The sequence below is a fragment of the Lepidochelys kempii genome, chromosome 10 (assembly GCF_965140265.1).
Source record: "Lepidochelys kempii isolate rLepKem1 chromosome 10, rLepKem1.hap2, whole genome shotgun sequence".
NCBI classification, from domain to species: domain Eukaryota; kingdom Metazoa; phylum Chordata; order Testudines; family Cheloniidae; genus Lepidochelys; species Lepidochelys kempii.
This window is the reverse complement of record NC_133265.1, coordinates 13,884,620-13,905,661: the sequence shown is the minus strand read 5'-3', so window position 1 is coordinate 13,905,661 and position 21,042 is coordinate 13,884,620. Positions and strand designations below refer to the sequence as shown.

The 21,042-nt window shown below is 41.1% G+C and overlaps 1 protein-coding gene across 3 annotated transcripts in view; it reads right to left on the bottom strand.

Annotated features, from left to right (window-relative positions):
- Nucleotides 1–21,042, bottom strand: part of PRKAR1B (protein kinase cAMP-dependent type I regulatory subunit beta) — a 118,680-nt gene that overhangs the window by 24,772 nt on the left and 72,866 nt on the right. For 2 of the 3 annotated variants that reach the window (XM_073362094.1, XM_073362093.1), the window contains 3 exons: nt 18,066–18,224; nt 8,326–8,386; nt 4,542–4,663 (listed from right to left, as the gene is read on the bottom strand). In XM_073362094.1, coding sequence (XP_073218195.1) covers nt 4,542–4,663; nt 8,326–8,386; nt 18,066–18,224 — 342 coding nt within the window. Of the gene's footprint in view, nt 1–103; nt 2,787–4,541; nt 4,664–8,325; nt 8,387–18,065; nt 18,225–21,042 lie in introns of those variants that run through there. The other variant, XM_073362095.1, reaches the window with a different exon arrangement.

The following is a 21,042-nucleotide window of genomic DNA, read 5'->3' as shown; positions in this document are numbered from 1 at the left end:
GCAGGGGTGGCAAATTTATAATAGCCAGAGGCTGCTTCCCCCGGCCCCGGCCCAACTGCACCCCTTCCCCAAATCCCCGTCCCGGCTCCGCCTCCTCTCCTGATCGCGCCACATTCCCCCCTTTTCCCCCCTCCTTCACGAAGCTGTTTCGTGCACAAGCACTGGCAGGGAGCGGGGAGAAGCAGGACCCAGCGGTGTGCTCAGGGGAGGAGGCGGAGGTGGAGCGGAGGTGAGCAGGGGCGGGGGGAGCAATTATTTCAGGCCCTACAGGCGGCAAAATCTTTAATCCGCCACAGGGTGCTACCCCTTGTACCAGGAATGTTCCTGTGAAGAGCCAACATGGTTGGAATGTTAGCACCTCAAAGTAATGTTATAGAGGAAAGCAACTATGAAGGTTAACAAAACATGAGTGGTTTATATAGCAGGTTAACAAAAACTATGATGCCAACTATTTAAAATCTGTGGTAGGTCTGACACTCCTAGGGAACCTTACACGGTGGAGCTACAAAACTATATAAACTTGGAGACGCCCTTTGGGACATCAATCCCAGAAGTCCCTGTGATTGTTTCAAAGCTTCAGAAGCTGGGCCATTGCCTTTTCTAAGTAAACACCTATTGTACATAATAATCATAGAAATGTAGGGCTGGAAGGGACCTCGAGACATCATCAAGTTCCGTCCCTGTGCCAAGGCAGGACCAAGTAAACCTAGATGTCTATGACAGGTGTTTATCCAACCTTTTTTTAAAAACCTCCAATGATGGGGATTTCATAATCTCCCTTGGAAGCCTATTCCAGAGCTTACCAACCCTTATAGTTAGAAAGTTTTTCCTAATATCTCCTAATATTTCCTAAATCTCACTTGCTGCAGATTAGGCCCATCACTTCTTGTCCTACCTTCAGTGGACATGAAGAACAATCAATCCACATCCTCTTTAAAACAGTCCTTAACATATTTGAAGATTATCTGGTCCCCCATCAGCCTTCTTTTCTCAAGACTAAACATGCCCAGTTGTTTTTACCTTTCCCCGTAGGTCAAGTTTTCTAAATCTTTTATCCTTTTCATTTGTCTTCAATGGACTCTCTAGCTTGTCCACATCGATCCTAAAATGTGGTGCCCAGAATTGGACACAGCTGAGGCCCTATCGCCGCCGAGTAGAGTGGGATAATCATCTCCACTGTCTGGTATACAATACTCCTATTAAAATACTCCAGAATGATATTAACCTTTTTTGCAACTGCATCACATTGTTGACTCATTTTCACTTTGCGTTATTATAATATGGAATAAAAAATCAGTCTAAAATTGCTTCTGCATAGTGTCACTGTGTACTGTTAAACAACTGCCATATCACACCCCAAAAGTGACTGCATTTCAGTTGCACGTGAAATGAATAGCATGCAAATAACTCGGTAATGTTTGTAGAGTATTTCTGGATGTAAGGCCATAAATAAAAAAAGAATATGAAAGGAGCTAATATTTTTTGGACTGCAAACCAGCCAAACCACTTTCAACTAAAGTTTGCAAAATAATTTGTTCCCGATGGCTCTGCTCACATCTCCTGAAAAAAAGTTTTATATCTGAGCCATAAACCTCTGTGAAATGAGGTTCAAACTACAAACCCAGAACTACAGCAGCACAAGCAGGCACAAGTGTAACTTCTATATAAAATAACTAGTAAGGGGGTTTGATTCTTTAACGCAGAAAAACACTGGCAGCTTCCAAAGTGAGAAACATGTAGATGAAATTCTAGGAGTGAATGGATGAATGGCTGGAGGGACAGAAGAACAGATAGTACATGAGTATGCAGTGCTAGTGCTTTGCTACCCATTGAAGTCTTCGCAGCTGTTCCGTTAAGAGGAGGAAAATAAAGGCCTTTGGTAGCTCTTAAGCAGGCTGCCAATTTTCCACACTGGTTTTGATGGCTAAGAAAACTTAATACTGTAGCCTTTTGCTGCTCCATGGAGCCACAAAATTTTTAGAAAACCTGTAGAAATGCACACTGTGTTGTTTTACAAAGAAGCTATATTTTCTAAATGCTGCGTACATACAAGCTGTTTTACTAACTACAAATATATTATGGGCTGGATTTTTAAAATCTGTCCTCCCATTTTGCACCCATAGTTTTTTGTGGGCACAATTAATGTCATTTAGACATTTTAACTACCTGATATTGCAGATGCAATGACTTGCACTCAAAATTTTGTGGGCATCAAAAGTGGGGAAGCCAGGTCCAAAGTTTCTTCAGTGCTTCAGCACCCACACAGAAAGGAAAAAAAGGCATTTTAAACCCACTATATGCATTGTTGGCCACATGCTGGCTGCCATGGGAGCTCTGGCTGCCCTCACAAAATTCTGAGATGCTTCTTTGCAGGCCCCTCATGATTCTAGAGTGGGGTTTAATGGGTAGAGTTTATACCTTTGTATATGTACAATCCCTGAGCTAGCAATAGAAACTATGCAGCCAAAACTCTTTGATGTGGATATATGGAGTGAGGGCTCCTAATACTGTAAGAATATGGTCACACACTAAAGCTGTTTTTGTATTTTTGAGTCCTTTTTATGTTATCTTCTTGCTCCAAGACACATTATATTTGTGTGTGTGTGTGTATTTTTGAGTCCTTTTTATGTTATCTTCTTGCTCCAAGACACATTGTGTGTGTGTGTGTGTATAAAATACCCATCAACATCTGCTTGCTTGTGAGGCAGAAGGGAGATGATGGAGCTGAAGGAAAGTGTCAGATGATTTCCCAGAGGATGTCTCAGCTGCCTGACTGGTCTGACTGCCTGTGTGAGAGCAAGTGAGAAAGCAACTCAGCCACCCAGATTTGGTTTAAGCAAAGCAGAGGGATGGATTACCCCTACCACCTGTCACAGTTGCTGGGCTAACTGCACCTCTGACCCCTCCTGGTCTCTTTGAGTGCCCCCTCCACCCCCAGCCCTCAAGCTTGCACCTCTCTTGGGTGGGGAGGAAGTGAGAGGGGAACCCCACGATTCTCTCACTCTCAGACTAGACTTTCGGCTGCTATTCTCTGGTGTTGACTGTGATAACCTCAGCAGGCCCAAGGTTGGTTCAGTATCTGCAGTTCTGTTCCTTCTTGGAGCACCTTCTTAAAGCAAAAGTACTGTTTATTTAGAACAAAAGCATTTCAGAGAAAACAGATTTTAAAACAACAGATAGTCTATACACATGCCTATCTTTCCCTGACGCATAAGCCCAGGGCTGGGGAAGGCCCCAACTGCTTCAGCCACTCCCACAAGACCAGTGTCTGTATTCCATGTCTCCCAGGACAGCAGACACTCAGCTTCCACTCCCTTTCTCTCCAGAGAGAGTCCTTTTCACTGTTCAGTGTCCTTTTGATCACTATGGCAAAACAGCTGAAGAACTTTGGGCTGGAGCCTGGAAGCCATCTTCACCACTAATAGCCAGTGTCTTGGAATTGCCCCCCAAGCATTTGTTAGGAGGACGCTTATTGTCACAGGGTTCACTCATTGCTGGGGTGGCTGTGTCTGGGGAGTAACTCCACCCGGTCTGTTGCCCTGATCTGTCTCTTGTTCGTGCTGCAGCCCCTCTTGCACACCAGGAGTTGCTGTGCTTTCTCTTTGTGACTCAGCTGCTCCCTCTTCATAGCTTGGCTCTCTGGTCAGGTCACGATAGTTTTCTCCTTCTCAGGTCTCAAACTCCCAGCAGCCCTTCAATCCAAGGCTATACCACTTCCCCAGTGTCTGGTAGGGAAACCTGTGCCCTCCCTGTACTCCAGGTTCCAGCTCCAGGACCCCTGAGTCAGTGGCCAAGGTCTGCACTGTCCCAAACATTGCTGTCGTTACCCCAAGCCTTTTCCTACTCCACCTCTATCAGGTTTCTGCTCCACCACCCTCCTGGGTAAACTCTTTCTTCAGGGCCTGGATCTCAGGGCTTCTACTCTCCCCCGGGGCTTCCTCCTTTCCCTCTCTAAACCCACAGTACAGCCCCTTCTGTCCTCTTTTCCTGGCCTTATACCAGCCCTGCCTGCTCCTGCTCAGCTGGGCTCTATCCTCAGAGATTGCCTGTCAGCCTAATCCCTCCCTCAGGTGTGGCCTATCAGGTTAATTATCCCCTTCGGCACCTCAGTCACCCACATTAGCCTGGAAAAGATTAACATCCCATCACAATTATCTTGAGCCATTGTGTTGCCTTCTTGCTTGTTTTGCCAGCATCCCCCTCTTCAGCTAGATCAATACATTCACACAGGAAATCTAATAACCCAGCACAGCTATACAGTATCTCTACCTTACTGACCATGCCACATACAGTATTCAGAACATTACAGATCAGTATTCTCAGATTCTTACGTAGCAGCTCCACCTCTGCCACGCTTCCCCCCTAGAAGCCAAGGGTACAGATTCTGAGCTCAGCTGATTCTGGAGTAACTCTACTGACTTCAGTGGAGTTATTCCAGATTTACAATGGATGAACTGAGATTAAATGTGGCCAACTTTTTTCATTACCATAGCTTGAACATAACCACACACGGGGAAATTCTGCCAGAAAGCCACACTTACTTCTGTGATGATGAAAAAGTCATCCCCTGGCTCTCCCTGAACAACAATTTTTTCGCCATCTTCAAACTGGACAGGTTCTAGTGCATCTGCCACTGTAAGGCGCTCCCATTTGTCCAATGATTCTACAATATTAAAGATGATACAGCTTTATTGCGAAAGTGTCCAGCTTTGACACAGGAGTCACATCTAACCCGATACTCCTGGTTCTATTTAAAAATAAATATTAGCAGATAATGAAATTGTGGTGAGTTCACTTTTATTTCATCGGTGCCTTCTGCCTGAATCTCTGTTCAGGAAACATGGAAGTATTTACTATCTGTGTGATTTCTGATGCCCAAGATGAAGTGAATAATTTTAAAAGTTAGGTAGCAACAGACAGTTATATCTCCCTGGTTCCAGGGTCTGGTCTGTGCTGCCCCTGACCCGCAGTGTATTTGAGCAGACTCGGAGCTATCCTACGATACGAGCTGTGTATGAGCCCAGCTGCGAAAGGGCAGAGCAGAGCTCCACTCCCTCACTGTCTCTGATGAACCCCACAACATCAGAGTGGAAGTTAGTTCAGGAGCAAGTTCTGCTAGCTACACGGGTGAGAGTTCCTCCCTGCTGAGGGGATTCTCAGTTGGCTATTTACAGCCTGTTTTCTGAGGGTACAGACTTGCTAGCTTGGGCTCTGAAACCCCCATCCCCTCCCTAGGCTTCAAAGCCCAAGCTCCAGCCTGAGCCCAAACGTCTGCATGGCTGTTTTTAGCGCTGTGGTACAAGCCCCCTGAGCCTGAGTCTGTAGACCTAGGCTCGGAGACTCATTGTCACTTGCAGTGTAGGTGTATGCTTTGTGGTACAAAGGAGACAACGAGAGATGACAACCTGGTTCCAAGCATCTGATCAGTGTCCCATTAAAGCCAATGGAAAAACTCCCATTGCTATGAGGGCCTCAGGATCAGGCTGTTTTAGCATAGTTATGTTTAAGGTTGTAACCTAATTTCAGTAACCATTTTGGCCAATTAAAGTGCCCAAGGAATGCAGGAATGGATCTTTTATTTTCCAAGGGTGGCCTAAAAATGTTATATGTCTTCAAAGCAGAATTTGCTAGTAATCGTTAAAGTCCATGCAACAGGACTTCATTAATCCATACTAACGATGGGTGAACGGAGGTTTTAGTATGAATTACTGAATTACTTGAAGTCGAGAGTCACAACTGCTGATGTTAGGGCTTAATTTAGCCTATTCTTTATTGAACTCTACCCTGCTTTCTCCTGTTTTTCAAAAAGCTGTTTAGAAGCATCATGACAAAAGAAAAGTTTTGTTGCTGAAATTAGGCATATGAAAATAAACCTGTGGCAGAAATCAGAAGTATGTATTGGGTCTAACAAAACTATGTGGCAGTAAGTTCAGAGTTATTTGGTACATATAACTCTGAGCATTTTCTGGATTTTTTTTTCCTCATATGCACTTAAAAATAACGGTTTCAATTATTTTGTTCCATGATTACATACTAAGTTACTTTCCTATATCATTTATGACTTTTATTTTGCAAACATAGCCCATAAAAATATTGTAAATACAATCTTCAAAAAGTGTACTGCTTAATTAAAAATATGCATAAAACCCTTTTGTAAAGACTGGAAGAACTGGCTTTCTGATTTAAAAAAAAAGGAGTCAGTAATTAACAATGAAAAGAAAGAGTCCCTTTAAACTTTTTCTTCAGTTGGCTTTATGAAAAATTCAAAGCTAATTGTAGCTCTAGTCACGAAGTCTCTCTCTTGTCTAAAGGGATTGTACCATTACAAATACATTAGTTAATGGTACTTGCAAATAAAAACTTTATAGAGGAATTTACATTAAGTAACTGTTTAAAGCTCTTTTAGTTCCAGAGGTAAATTTATACATGCAGATAAAGTAGATTATATGCAGATTTGTAATCTTCAAATTTTGCATATCAAATCTTGATTTCACATTTAAACAGCCTCAGAGGAAAGTTTTCAAAATATTAATGTTCTCATATTTTGAAATATACATTGAACCTGTGCATCATAATCTAAATAAGTCTGAATGCAATTTTTAAAACATTACTTCTAAAATGTCATAGTTGACTACTTAGAGAAAGTATTCAAACCCAGAAAAGTTATATTCAAAACATCAAATGTTTATATCAATAAATTACTGAGATCTGATTAGATTAAGGTGGGAAATGGGATTGATTTATCAGTACTGTATTGCTGAGATGTCTCAAATGACTATTGAGTTTGCCAGCTGTCATCTACTACTCAAACACAAAATATTCTTAGATATTTCAGCTAAATTCTCAATGCATCCACAGCACTACATATGCTGTATAATAACTTTCTGAAAATAAAGCCCAGATTTGAAGTCTTCATTCAGTCCTTACTGAGGAAAAACTCCTACAGCAAATAATAGTGCATTTTAAAGTGAATGAGCTGAAATCTATAGGTGTTTTGCTGAAGTGAGGACTGAGTATAAGATTACAGTGTCAACTTGCATGCTCAAGGGAGTTCATTTCTGAATAACTTCAATCTCTGAAATTACTTTTAAATGTCTCATTGCTGTAATTGTACTTCATTAGTGCAGGTGCAGAGATTTTTTTCCCTTAAACACTTCATATAATTTGGCATAATTTGCATTCCTAATTTATGAAGACTTAAATTAAGTAATGGAGAAGGCTCTTTTGCATTCTGCTGGAAAAGATGAGAACATAAATGAGTGATTTACCTGACATTAATCTAAGAATACAAGCGTAATTGCAAATTTCTCACGCCAGATCTTCTGAGAAGTTCAAGTACATTTTCACTAAGTATCTTTTTGTAGGCTCGCATCGAGCTAAAATGGTAGCAGAATATCATAAATAAGCAAACTTAAATTGTTTAAATAGAAACTATGAAGAGTTTTATTCAATTATATAGTATATTAATCTATATATATTTTTAAAAATAGCCAAAGATAGACTTCAAGCGGGAATTTGATGCATTTCCCACAGAATCAGCATCTCCCTGTATCATCTAACACTGTCCTCCTTATTAGAAATTGTTCTCCTAATGGTGATTGATTGGTCAGGCATTAGGGGTTTGTTGTTTTTCCTACTGAAGGCCATCAAGAACATGTCCAAATTTCGTGGCTATCACATTAATCAAAGGGAAACAAAATCCATGGACAAGAAGCTAAACAGATGTTTTAAGAATGTAAGACCTGGGTTATAAAAGAACAGGACAAAAACAATCTAAGCCCACTTAGATCTGTGGTGTCAGTTTGTTTAGCCCACATAAATGCATATAAGAGGCTACAAGATCATTCCTGAAGGAAAAAAAAGTTTCTCACCTGTCAGCTGGAAAGATTTAACAGTACTTTATAACACATTCATATTATAAAAATCCCTCTTCAACTGCCCACTTGTGACACCACTGCTTAGAAAGGTTTCAGAGTAGCAGCCGCAAAAAGAAAAGGAGGACTTGTGGCACTAGTCTCCAAGGTACCACAAGTACTCCTTTTCTTTTCACTGCTTAGAAAGTTACTAGCAAAGGGCCTACTCAGATTTTCAAGGAAAGACTTCACCCACCTAATTCCTATTTCGTACACAGTAAGGGTGAGAAAAATGAGTCCTAGCGAGAAGAACCATTTGCATTTTTTTACATGCTTTTCTTTGGCTGGAGATGATACTGTGTGGTCTTCTGTTCAACCACTTGCCACTTTCATCATCTCATCAAAGACCAAAATGTATTCAGACAACATGTGTGACAGAAAAATGAACACTGAAGTCCAAAGGGCAACTGACCTAAAATGGAGACCTTGCTCAGGAATTCTTCATACATCTTTCGCTTTCTCAGTGTGCTGCCCTGTTATTAAAAAGAGAGAGAGAAAAGGCAGAACATTACACAAAGTATTTTTGTGATTTGCTCCTCCAGCTGCTCTTTCTGATTTTTTTTTCCTTCTGAAACTTAAACACAGCCAGTATAAATAGCCAACGGCAAGATTTTCTTCATAAAATGTCTGGGTAAGCCATATCCTTGATAAGTAATGTCAGTAAGGATCAAATTCATCCCTCATATAACTCCACTGACTTGTGTGGAGTTACTGGACACCAAGGATGAATTTGGTCCCTTTTCAGCAATTAATTTAAAGCAGCTGCATTTCTCCATTAATTTTTAGATATTATTATGCATGAGGCCCACAAGTAGCGAGCTTACAATTAAAAAATGGGAGGAAACTATTACTAATTCAGTCTGATCTGCCCGCTCAGACACCCTTGGCTTCAACAGGGCTCACCAAGGGTTTATTATTAAGCATTATTTTAAGTTATTTTTATATATATATCTTTACAGCACCTTGTATAATGATGCCACAACCTAGCTAGGCCTTCTAGGTGCATATGGAATACAAATAAACAAAATTACTATTGTTATTATTGAAAAAAGTTATGATGATGTAGTATTTTATCTGGTTATAAGCAGCCATCATAAAGAGTTTTCAGAACATCAGAAAAGGATTCAGTTATGTTCCTAGACTTTTCAAATACAAGATGCACTGCACCCAGATTACTCTTTGCATAAGAAAAGGTGTCCTGCCCTACATAACTTTCCCAGCAGTTTTACCCACACATTAATAATCTCACCCCTTCTCCCTGTATTGTATAGTCATAGGTGATCTAAAAGAACAAGTCCCATCCCTGGTAACAAAGAGCAAGCTATAGAAAAAGGTTGTTCTTGCCATCATTCAAAATTTGCTTGCTTTACAATTATTCACCATGCAGAGCTGTATAAGAATCAAGCCCATTTTCCAGCTGTGTGAAAGATCTTGGTAGAAGGTGCACCTGCTAGCCAGAGCTGTGAAGACAGAGCCCAGTGCAGGGAGGACATGCTAATCTTTTGAGGAATGTGGAAACCCAGGCCACATTTACTCACACCATGGGTGGATAAGCCATAAATAAATATTAGTGTTTGCTATAGAAAATGCCACTTGTCTTGTCCTCCCATAAGGGGAGAGTGTTGATGGGTGCTGGGAAGAGAGAAGAAAAGGGCAGTATAATAATCTCCACTGTCAAAGCATCCAGTAAGGGTGAAAATATAAAACTGGGACAAAACTGTGGAAAGAACAGAGCCAGATACTTCTGTTCAGTTATACAACTAAGAACTAAACTTCTCTCCTCCGATACCCACCCATAGGTCTGATCCAAAACTCACTGAAATCAAGGAGAGTCTTTCTAGTGATTTCAACGGGGTTTGGATCTGGCACCAGAATAACAGCACCAGCAGCTACTGCCACCTTCTCTCTACTGCTACACCAGCTCTGCCCTGGGACAGAAGCATCAGCACCAGCAGTAACTGCTAATTATGCTCCTTCTGGGTCCACTGTGCATCAGAGCAGCAGTCATTGTCATTTTTGCTCCTCTCCTAGGCTCCTTCTGTACTGGAGTAGAACCATCAGACCAGCACTGGCTGCCACATTCTACCAGGTGCCTTTGCACCACAGCAGAAGCAGCAGCCATCTCCCATCCTTCACAATTGTATAGCCCCCTGATGATCCTTTGTCTCCCAGGATCTCCATGCTGAGATAGCAATGGTAACCTTCACCTGACCTCTCCATCTGACTAACCATGTTCTCTACCTCAGAGGCCCCCGGAGCATTGGAAATGCCAAGAGTAAAAGCATAAAACTTCAAATGGAGGAGTTTCTGCAAACCTCGCCAAATCCTGACAGCTCACTGTGAGACAATGAATGGAAAACTGGACCTTGTGTACTCCCTGCTCTCCTCCCTGCAATCCAGAGTGGAAACCAGACCAGCAAAATTGACAGCTGTGGAAAACCAGATTGGTGGTTTAGATCGATGGGCCAGGGCATGTAGAGACAGATGTGGAAAATGCTTTTAAAATTACTGCGGACACAGATGAATTTTAAGAAGCAGTAATCAGAAGCCATGAAAGGCTGCCTGACCACAGCCTGGAGTATTTACAGAACTAGACAAGAGACAAAAAGGTAAGAAATCTAGACATCCCGGCTGGCACTGAGGGCAAAGAGGCCATCAGTTTCTTTAAGAAACATGTGTGTAAACTCTTGATTCTGTAAGACTATAACAATGTCAATGCAGTGCTATAAAATTCTCAGACAAAACTAGCCTGATTGGAATATTGTAGGTGTGGAGAACTAAATGGAAGTTTATTATTAATTATTACTTATTATTACTTATTAATTATTATTATTATAGCATCTAGAGACCAGAATCAAGACTGAGATTCTATTTGTACTAGGTCATGTATAGAAACATGGTGAGAGACAGTCCATACAGGCCAAAGATCCTATGGTCTAAATAGATAAAACAGACAAAAGGGAGGAGAAAAAAGAGAGGAAAATGGACTTGCCCAAGGTTACACAGAGCCAGTGGCAGAGCTAGGATTGGAGTCCAGTTTTCCTGACTCCCACTATACCAGGGAGGCAGTTCCTCAAAAGAAAAGGAACAATGCATTCTAGCAACAAAAAGCCCTACTGATTTCCCTAGACCTAAAACAAAGGAACAAAATTGGTGGAAATGAAAAGGAGTAAGGCTAGCTGCCACATATTAAAAAGCCTGCATCCAGTCTACACGCAGCTTAAGAGATCCGTATTATCAGGCAGGTGCACCCCTGCGTCACACCTATTAAATATGGTTTCAATTTTTTTCTAGTGTGGAGAGGGCCGAGTTCATGTGTTTGGGAAAGAAACCTTTAAAGTATGAACTAAATGTGCCTGAGTCTGCAGCCATCCTGGATCAATAGCTCTGAGATGTAGGAATTGCTTCTATTAATCTCAGTGAGGTATTAATGCTGAAGCTGGATGCCATTTCATGGTGCCTGGAAAAACATAACTCTGCTTGAGTGCTGGAGAGAGTATGCTGAGCTGTGGGAGTTGTGATGCAGGGCTGCTTCTAGGGGTGGGCGAGCAAAGGCTGTCACCCTGGGCACCACCTTTGGGTGCCAGATCACTGTGCCGCTCAGCTTTTTGTTATTGTTGTTGTTGTTGTAGTTACTCTGCTGTGATTGGCTGGCCATTTTTGCTCCGCTGATTGGGTTTGCTCTGCTTTTTGTTTTTATTTTTGATCTGCCATTTGGGCATGAGAGTGGGGAGGAGCCAAAAACGTTTTCCACCCTGGCTGGTAAAACAGCTAGGGCTGCTCCCATTGCTATGATGTCCAAGAGCCAGTACATCCCCCTGTCCTGTCCCCCCACACTGTCCATCAGGAAAGCAGGGCAAAGCAATGCCCTCACATGGAAGTCTTGAGTTCTTCAGACAATGCTACTTGGCCGTCAGGTCTTGCACTCTGTCCAATTACAGAAGAAAAGATTTTCTGCTTCCTCTCACCACTTCCAAAGCACTTGCCCAGGCATGGGCATAAAACTTAGTTCAGAATGTTTTGTTGTTACTTTAGGATGTCTTTCTGTGTTTTGACTGCCTCCTGGGTGGAGCACAGGGATACTTTAGAGAAAACATTACTACAGTATTTTTACAACACAAACACATGGTTATTTGTTCTGGTATTCAGATCAGTATTGCTGACCTTTATACCACATGGAAACAGGCAGAGAGAGAATTTTTGATTTCCTACTTCTCTGCCTCCCTTAATTCCCATCTCCAGCCTTCTCCACACATTCTTCCATTTGTTTTGTGCCATCTCATCTGCTTTTTATAACTTGTCCATTTAGTACAGTAGCCTGCCCTAGGTACTGGCCACAGTTTGACTGGGGATAGGAGGGTGGTAGAATTACAAAACCAGTGGATGAAGAAAAGTGTCATGGGTAATATATCTGGATTTTAAGAAAGCACTGGAGCGTCCCATAAAACATTACTGACAGAGTTGATGTAAATCAGACAGAATATGAACACTATCATAATCCTTTGCACTACCGTAACCTTTCCATTAGTTTCCTGTCGACTTGAGAATCAGAGAGGTGCCAAGTGGAATGTTGCAGGGATCTGTGTTAGGCCTGCTCTTATATAAGCTCCTCATTAATGATCTAGGAAATCTATCTAGCCAATAACACACTAATGAAATCTGCAGGTTGGGAAACATTGTGAAAACCTGGCAGAATGGGGAAATACCACCAAGGGGCCTAGAGAGATTTGAAACGGGGTAGAAAAAAACAAAATGAGATTCAGTTTGGAAAATACAGCTAAGAGATCTAGGGAAAGCAATCCAAGGCACAAATATTCAATGGGACAGAGAAACCTGGAAAGTAGTAATGCTGAAAGAGATTTATGGTCAGTCAGACGTGAGTTCGCAATGTGATGCTGCAGCAAAAACAAGTCCAATACAATTTTGATCTGTATATGCAAAGGCATCCTACCACAGAACAGAGAGATAATAGTCTTAACATATATGGTTTTGGTGTAACTACACCTAGAATGTTGTGATCTGTCTGGGTCCCTCCTTACCAGAAAGACATAGACAAATTGTAAGGAATTCAGGGAAGAATTAACTGAAACATTTAGAAATGGCTTGTGAGGAAATATTAACAGTTTAAATATGTGTCATTTAGCTGATCAACAAATAAGAGGGTTTTAAGGAGAGGAAAGGAAAATGATCTACACATATCTAAAGGATGTAAACTCCAAGGAGGGACAGAAACTACAATGTAGGGTACAAGGAGGCATAATTAGGAGTAATGGGAGGAAGTTAAGAAAGGAGTAATTTAAGATGAATATCAGTAAAATCTTCCTGACTGTGAGATTTATTAGCCCATGGAAAAGTTTCCCAAAGGAAGTAGGGAAAGTCTCATTGTTTGGGACACTTAAAACCGGGATAGATAAAAACACTAGTAAATGTACTTTAGGGAACAATTCTACACTGATAGGGACCTTGACAAGCTGATCCGATGATGATGGTCTTTGCCATCTCTGGATTAATACCTAACTCTTTCTCCCCTCCACCTCCTTCTGCTTCTTTCCACCCACCCTCTTAGTCTCCTCTCCCTCCTTCTCTGAAGCAGAATCCTCATTCACAAGCTCATACTTAAAAGATTACTATTCCCATTTACAAGGAAGAATCTTTAATATGGAGAGGGCAGTGTCTCCCTTTAAATTCTAAGCTACAGTTTTCCTCTTGGTGTCAGTCAGTAGAAGCAAGACCAGATCAGTTCACCAACTCCATCCCAAAAAGGGGTTCAAAGCCCTTCAGTTTAGAGGAGCTCAAGACTTAGCAGGCTTCCAACTTAGTTTAAGCAGCACACAGCTTGGCAAAAACAAATGCCATAAACTCAGAGATTGTAAACAGGTCCCATGGGGGCAGGGCTGGTCATTTTTCTGTATACATTAAGGTAGCCAGGGCATCTGGTGCCCCCAAACAGGTACTCAAATTGCCCCTTTCTCCTCTATTTTCTCTCTTCCCACTCCAATCTATCTCTTTCTTTCCCTTCTGCTCGCCTCTTTGCTTTCCTTCTCCAGCTCTTTTTATTTATTTATTTGCAGAAGTACAGCTGGGCTGGCTGGAGTTGATTGGGTATTTCCTAAAAAGCCCCACCTTGAATGACAAGCCAAACAAATGGCTACCGAATGGTAGAACAAGGCTCAAGTTTCAAATAAAAGGGTTATGCTGGCAGGTATGCAGCTGGCAGGAGGTGCTGGAATGGCGACCATTCCACCTCAGTTTTAATCCCTATGTAAAACTGATATTGAATTATGCTTAAAATGTACATTCTTAAAGGAGCACAAAAAAAGTCACTGAAACAACGCATACTAACTGCGAAAACAAAGTACGCCATAAGATCCTACTGCTATATTGCACAGATGTTAAATGGAATGCAGGCTTTGGATTTGGTTTATGTTTTGGCCACCATGTACACTGTACAAAAATGTGCAGTTGATGTGACTTAATTTTTCTGAGTGGTAAAAGAAACAGTGTTCTCAGATCCAAAGCAGTATGAAGCATTGCTGGTAAAACAAGGTCAGAACAATATAAATTAAGTCAGACATTACAGTAGGGATGGACTAACCTTGATTGATCATTAGTTGTGTCCCAAGAGTATAGCCTGTGGCTATAAATAACTAGCTGTGAATAAATTGAGGCTGGAAATTAGAAGAAGGCTTCTAACCATCAGAGGGGTGAGGTCCTGGAACAGCCTCCCAATAGGAGTGTTGGGAGCAAAAAACCTACCCAGTTTTAAAATGGTGCTTGATAAATTTATCAATGGGATTATATGATGGGATTGCCTGCAATCCCTGATGATCCAAGACATACCTTCCAATCCTACGTGACTCACTGTGTGTAAGCAGGGCTGGCTTGTCATGCCACAGACAGAATCCAGTGACTGCAGGACAAAGGGGCTGATGGGGTTTGAGACATTCAGATCAGAGGTGAGAAGGTCACAATTGGCAAGATGGCTCATGTGGATTACTTTAGTGATGCTGTGGCTGACTAGCCCCAAGTTTGTGTGTCCAGCCTGTAACTCCTCCCCTATAATAGCCAGGTCAAGTGAGTTGGAGGGTGGGTAAATTACTCTCTGAAAAGAGAAATTATAACACATTTTTAACAGATTAAAGTGTGTTATATCCTCAGCCTGAGGGCTGACTTGGCTGGGGGATGGACTTGATGTTTTAGTATAGGAGCACTATTAGAAAATGGACATTTGTCCCCTTTTATCCTTGTATATGAGGCATTCTCTGTATGCAACCTTGGGGGGCTCCCTATCTCCAAAGATTTTCAATCCAAATGGCAAGGAAGACAGCAGCAACATTTTAGCAACTTAAACTGCATGACAATCCCAAGCCATAGATTCCTTAGTACCCACATTCAGGAAGATATAAACATGAAAACAAAGACACCCACAAACGTTACATAGGTAAGGCAAGCAACATACAGCACAGATAACTTTCCTAGACAGAGGAAACAAGGTTAGAGAACTGGGTGGCGTGCTCAGGAAGAACATTTGGGGAAGGTGGGGGGAAATGGGGGAAGAGTTGACTGGTTTAGAAGAACTTTTTTTACCCTCATAGAATTTCAAAGTTATAATGCTTTGTGAAAGACTGCAATGAATGCCAAGCAGTTTCTTTACACATCTCAACTGAAGAAACTGACCCGAGGCTTGCTACCATCACAGCTGGTTGAGTGAGTTTAAATATGATCCTCAAGCACTAAGCTACCTAGGAAGGGACGATGAAATATGCAGAAATACATCTGTTTTAACATGGTTCTTTCAAGACAGGCTGAAGCAACAAATGGATGGCAAATGAAATCAAAAGCTAGATGGACTGTGTGCATCAGACTTTAGTCCGCTCCAAGAAAAAAAAAAGTTAAATTATGGATACAGTAAATCTAAAAGCATCATTGAGATGCTTAAGTGGATAAAAAAAATGGCAATGAGCAGAAATAACGGCTAGAAGAACAGACAATATGTGGGACATCTAAAATAGTAAGGAACTCTCTGGCGCAGGGCAGTAGACATTCCATTTTTAATGGCACCAACTGCACCACTTTTTAAAAAAACAACAACCCTGAAATGTAAAAACAACAAAGTGCTCAGACACAAAATCATCTTGCTATGAACCTACGGACTGAAAGCAGCAAGGGAGTCTAAATGCAATTTAAAGGCAGTTTTCTGTATATTACTATCAGCTAGATGCTCATGATAGTCAAGCTATATCTATGTTTAGCATTCTTGCACCCAGCATTAAAGGGGTAGTCTCCTCTGCTGCAGGTTATACGTCTTTTAAGCAAGATTCCTTCTGGCACCAGAAATGCCCACCCAGCTTTTGAAGATAGTTATCAAATGGAGATGAGCATCTGACCCCTAACTGAGTGATCAAACCTGAACGGTTCACAAGCTTGAATGTGATTAGTTATTGCTATTTTCATCAAGTTTGAGACCAAAGGGGCCTCAAAAGCAGAGATGATTGTGAAACTTTCCTCTCTATTCTTGAGTAACTGCATTAGATAGATTAAAGTAAGAACCAAAAAGCCTTTCTTAAAAAGCCAGAGAACACATCAGTTATGCTGTTTATTTCTCTTTTGTACTTTTGAATCGTATTTGCACCAAGCAGATTCATCTCAAGCAGTATTCTAGATACCCGTCTTGATTGCCTTTGTCAGGTACTAGTGGACAAGTTATGTTCTCCATCCCTATGAGTTAAAAAGAAGGTTTTAAAGAAATGTCTTACTGAAGGTCAACTAATGCTTCTCCTGTACCAAGCAGCTTTCAAATAGTACTCATCCTGTTCATCCACAGAACTGATACAGGCATTACTAGCTGCTTGTCACTGCACCTGAATCCTGTCCTGGAGGGGCCGCCCCCATCTCTAAGGATGGAAGAATAATTTCATCTACTTCTCCAATGAATCTTTAGCTCCTCTACTGAGAGTGCCAGTTGTGATGGTGATTTTTGTGATGTGGACACCAGTCCATGAAGAACTAGGCATATACTCACTTCACTCAGGCACCCACCAGTCATCAAATAGCATAAATGTTAGGTCACTGCTGAACTCAGTTGGATGTGAACTAGTGACCCTGGCACTGAAAGCCATTGTATCCCTTTGCTAAACTCTTAAGCTACCCAGTAATTCCATTTGTACTGTATATATTTTTAATACACATTATTTTCTTACCAAGAAAGCATAGTAACATTTGCTCCAGGCCACAATGAAATAATGTAACCAATGACGAACAGTTCCTATCAAGAAAGATGCTTTAAATAACATTATTCAAGTATAAACTATCTGCAGGAAGGGAATATTTTGTGGAGGAGAAAAGAGTTTGTACATTCACATCAGAAAAACAAATAATTGTGGTGAAACTAAGACATTGCTTTAGTTAAGCGTGTGTCAAAGTTTCCATTATAAATCCACGACTCAAGGTCTAACGACAAATCAACAGCCTAACACATGCTGCAGGTGGCCAGCTTCTATGACAGGCTTCTCTAAAAAGACGTGGGGGGTGGAAAGGAATCTTTTCCTGAAGTCACAGAGTGTTAGCAGCTTTCTGCAGCTGCTACTGCAGTTTTAGGGTCGTGCAGTCTTATTTATTTATATTGGGCCATGTACATACATGACGCTTGGTTGACAAACAAGGATGCGGGGCGCAGGGGTTTCATATCCTGGACCTGCTGAAGTCAATGGGAGTTTTCCCACTGACTGCAATGGAGCTCCTGCCAAGAAGAGCTAACAGTGTAAATTAGAATGAAGACAACACAAAGTAACAAGCATGGGGTGGTGCTGAGGGAGGATAGAACGGGGTTGACAACGAGATGATGATATGTGGTAGCTTAGGGGAGTAATGTGGACCTCTTGAGGGTTTCACAGTTTTAAATAATTACTGATGTATTATATGATAGGGGCAGTACTCAGGGGTTCCTGGCACACAGCCCCATGCTCATTCCTGGCACACAGACCCACAATTTTATTTTAATGTGCACTTGTTTGTTTTAGAGCCTTAAACTGCAGAGGTTTTAGCACTGATATAATTTGAATATAAAATATAAATGTGGTGCACATGTATGGCACTGCATAAAACGTTTAGTAATACCAGTAATGTGAATAAGTCATAACATTTAAAACTCACCATTAAAATACGTCTGTAGCTGTCCCTGTCGATGCCCCAAAGTTTGAGGTCTGTCTTGGCCTTGACAGTGGCAGCTCTTGGTGTTCCATAGATCAATGCAAGCTCCCCAAAGCTGCCTCCTTCTCCAATGCTGGTAACCCATTCTCCATTTACATAAACCTACAAAAGGAAGAGGGAAAAATAATCGGGAGACTTATCGGTGCTTTTTCCTTCTACTTCCAGTTACCTAAAAGCCCATTAATAATTTCCTATCTAGCTAAGTTGGATAGTGCTGGGAGGCACAGAAAGAAAACAATAGCCTAACAGTTTCTTCGCTCAGTTACAAAAGAGGGTGACAACCTGCTTTGTGGACAGAATTTCAAGTCTTCTTGCTTCAGCACAATAATTGTATTTAGTCTCTGAGTTTTCAGCTCCTGTGGTTAACTGGCATCAAGTTTTCCTTCCTGTGTTCAGCACTCAGAGAATCGACAAGCAGAACTGTCACAACTTTGGCTTTTTATTAACACTGTCAAACTTGAAAGAAAGGAGATTTGTTAAAAACTGTAATGAGATTTTTCGGAAAGCACCATAGCTGTGAACTGAAAAACAGAACAAAACAAGGAAAACACCTTCTGTAAGGGGAGATTTTTCTTTTATAAGCTTATTCTCTTCATCAGTTATCCAAGGATAGCTTTCAAAGTCTCCCGTTGACTTAGTGGGTTACTGAATACTTTGGATTTGATAGCATGTAAATAGAACTATCCTTTTCCTTCCACTCATGTACCAGCTCTACGGTTCTCCAGGACCCATAATTAATTTATTAAACTACCACTATGATCCTGCTTACACTGATGAAATGGATCAGATCCAAAGCTATTTTAGATCAGAAAATGTTATTAATTGATGTAGTTATCACACAACATTTTTACTGGGTGAAATACAACCCAGTATGGAGGGCCTATCCAAGTTTCTCTGCATCATGTAAGTCCTTCACTTGAGTAGACGGGTGTGAGCAGGGTCCCTACACTAGGGTGAATTCCTCCTGCTATCCATGGACAGTATAGCTTCTGAGGCATTAAATTGCATTCAGAGAATGTGACGGATTGTGTATTTTGCAGCATGCATGTAATTTTGTCACTCTAAACTGACACCAGGGACACCTTTTTTAGGCTATTAATGTGTTAAGGAGTTTACAGAACAGCAGACACTGCATGCACATATGAAGTGCAGAATATATCCTAATGTATTGTGGGGCAGTAACAATAGAAATCAGTGAGACTGAACATTAGCTCTGTAACAGCTCTATAAAGAAAAATGTAATAAAAGAAACATGATTATTCTCTACACAAACAGGAAAAAAACAAAAAGAAAACCAAAATAATTTTGCATAACCTGTTACAAATAATGGATTCATGCATTTTTTTAAATATAAATTAGGACCCTCTATTACTTAGGAATGAAAAAAATAAGCTATCTAATATGGGGCAAAATATACGTATATTTGGTCTTTTCCCAAAAATAAAAACAAATTTCAGTATATTTTGTGTGTGTGTATATCTATCTATCTATCTTCCGGGTTATGCTGAAAAGATGTCCCTTGCGTTACAGCCCAAATCAGTCTCAGTTTGTTTTGCCCAATACTCATTCAAGCCCTGATCCAGCTCCCATTGAAGCCTTTCCACTGACTTCAACAGGAATTAGAACAAGCCTTCAAGGCATGGGGCAGCTTAACTGATCAGAGACTTTGTATGAATGTAAAGGACTGCGTGGGTTTCTATTAGCCCTAATGCTGAACTATAGCTGAAGAGCCAGTGTTGTGGGTCTCTGTATTCCTGGAGCATCCTGGAGATCAAGGAATAGAAGCAAAAGGTAAAAAATAAACCAAAGTAGGCAGGCAGTAACCAAGCCATGAATGCAAGCCAGGAAGGTCATTTGTAGCTGAATTTCTTCATTACTACGGGTGACTGTCACATTAAATAATAGCAGGGTTTCTTTTGATCTATGACACAGGCTTTGAAAGGAAAACCAAATGGAATGTTGGGTCAATCGTTAATTCTTCTCATGATGAGAAACTTACACACAAAAGAGTTTTTAAAAGTCCGAAGTCTGGTTGAAGTGTGAATCCTGGAACTGCCGCATGTCAAAAGCAGGGAAGATGGACGAATAAAATGAGGGGCCTAAAGTTTGGTAACCGAATGAGAGTAAATCTTAAAAAAGAAAAAATAACCCCACCTTCCATATTTAAACATTGCAAAATTGGCCAGATGCATTTCTCTTAGAGACGGTGAGTAGGTGTCTTCTTATTGTGAAGCATCAGGAATAGACAACCAGCAGAAGTAGACACTGCACTACACACACCCATCGGACTGCTCCAATCAGGCAACTCATGTCCCCAGTGAGGGTCTGATCCAAAGGTAAAATCCACTGAATGAGCTTTGAGTTAGGCCCTGAATGCCAGCTGATCTCTCATCCTGAATTTACACTCAGGACAGAAAGTAGTTTTTGTATACGGTGTCTTGCTGTCGAGCTGAATTTCTGTTATTGCGTAAAAGTGTGGTAAGATGACTTGCTACCATGATGGGTGTTTCTTTAGGATGGACATGACAGCATCTGAACTATAAATGGGAAATGTGCTCACTCACATTTTAAAACTGTAACATGGAAATCCTTGTTAAGTCAATAAGTGGCCCATGACTGCAAACCAAAGGGGGAAATTAATCTGGTGAAACTCAAAGCAAAGTGAGTGAAGTACTGACATTTACAATAGTTGCACTGCAATAAAAAAGGCTGAAGTTAATCCACTCCAAGCCATCTTTAATTTTACTATCCCATTTGACTAGACTCCACAAAACACGTTTGACATATGGTTTGTAAACAGTTGATGAAAATGGTCAAACCCCACTAAGTGTGTCAGGTTTAAAGCATTCTGAACTGAAACCAAATCTTGATCCGATGACATGATCCCTGGGCCCAGCACTCTCTTCCCCAATAAAAACAC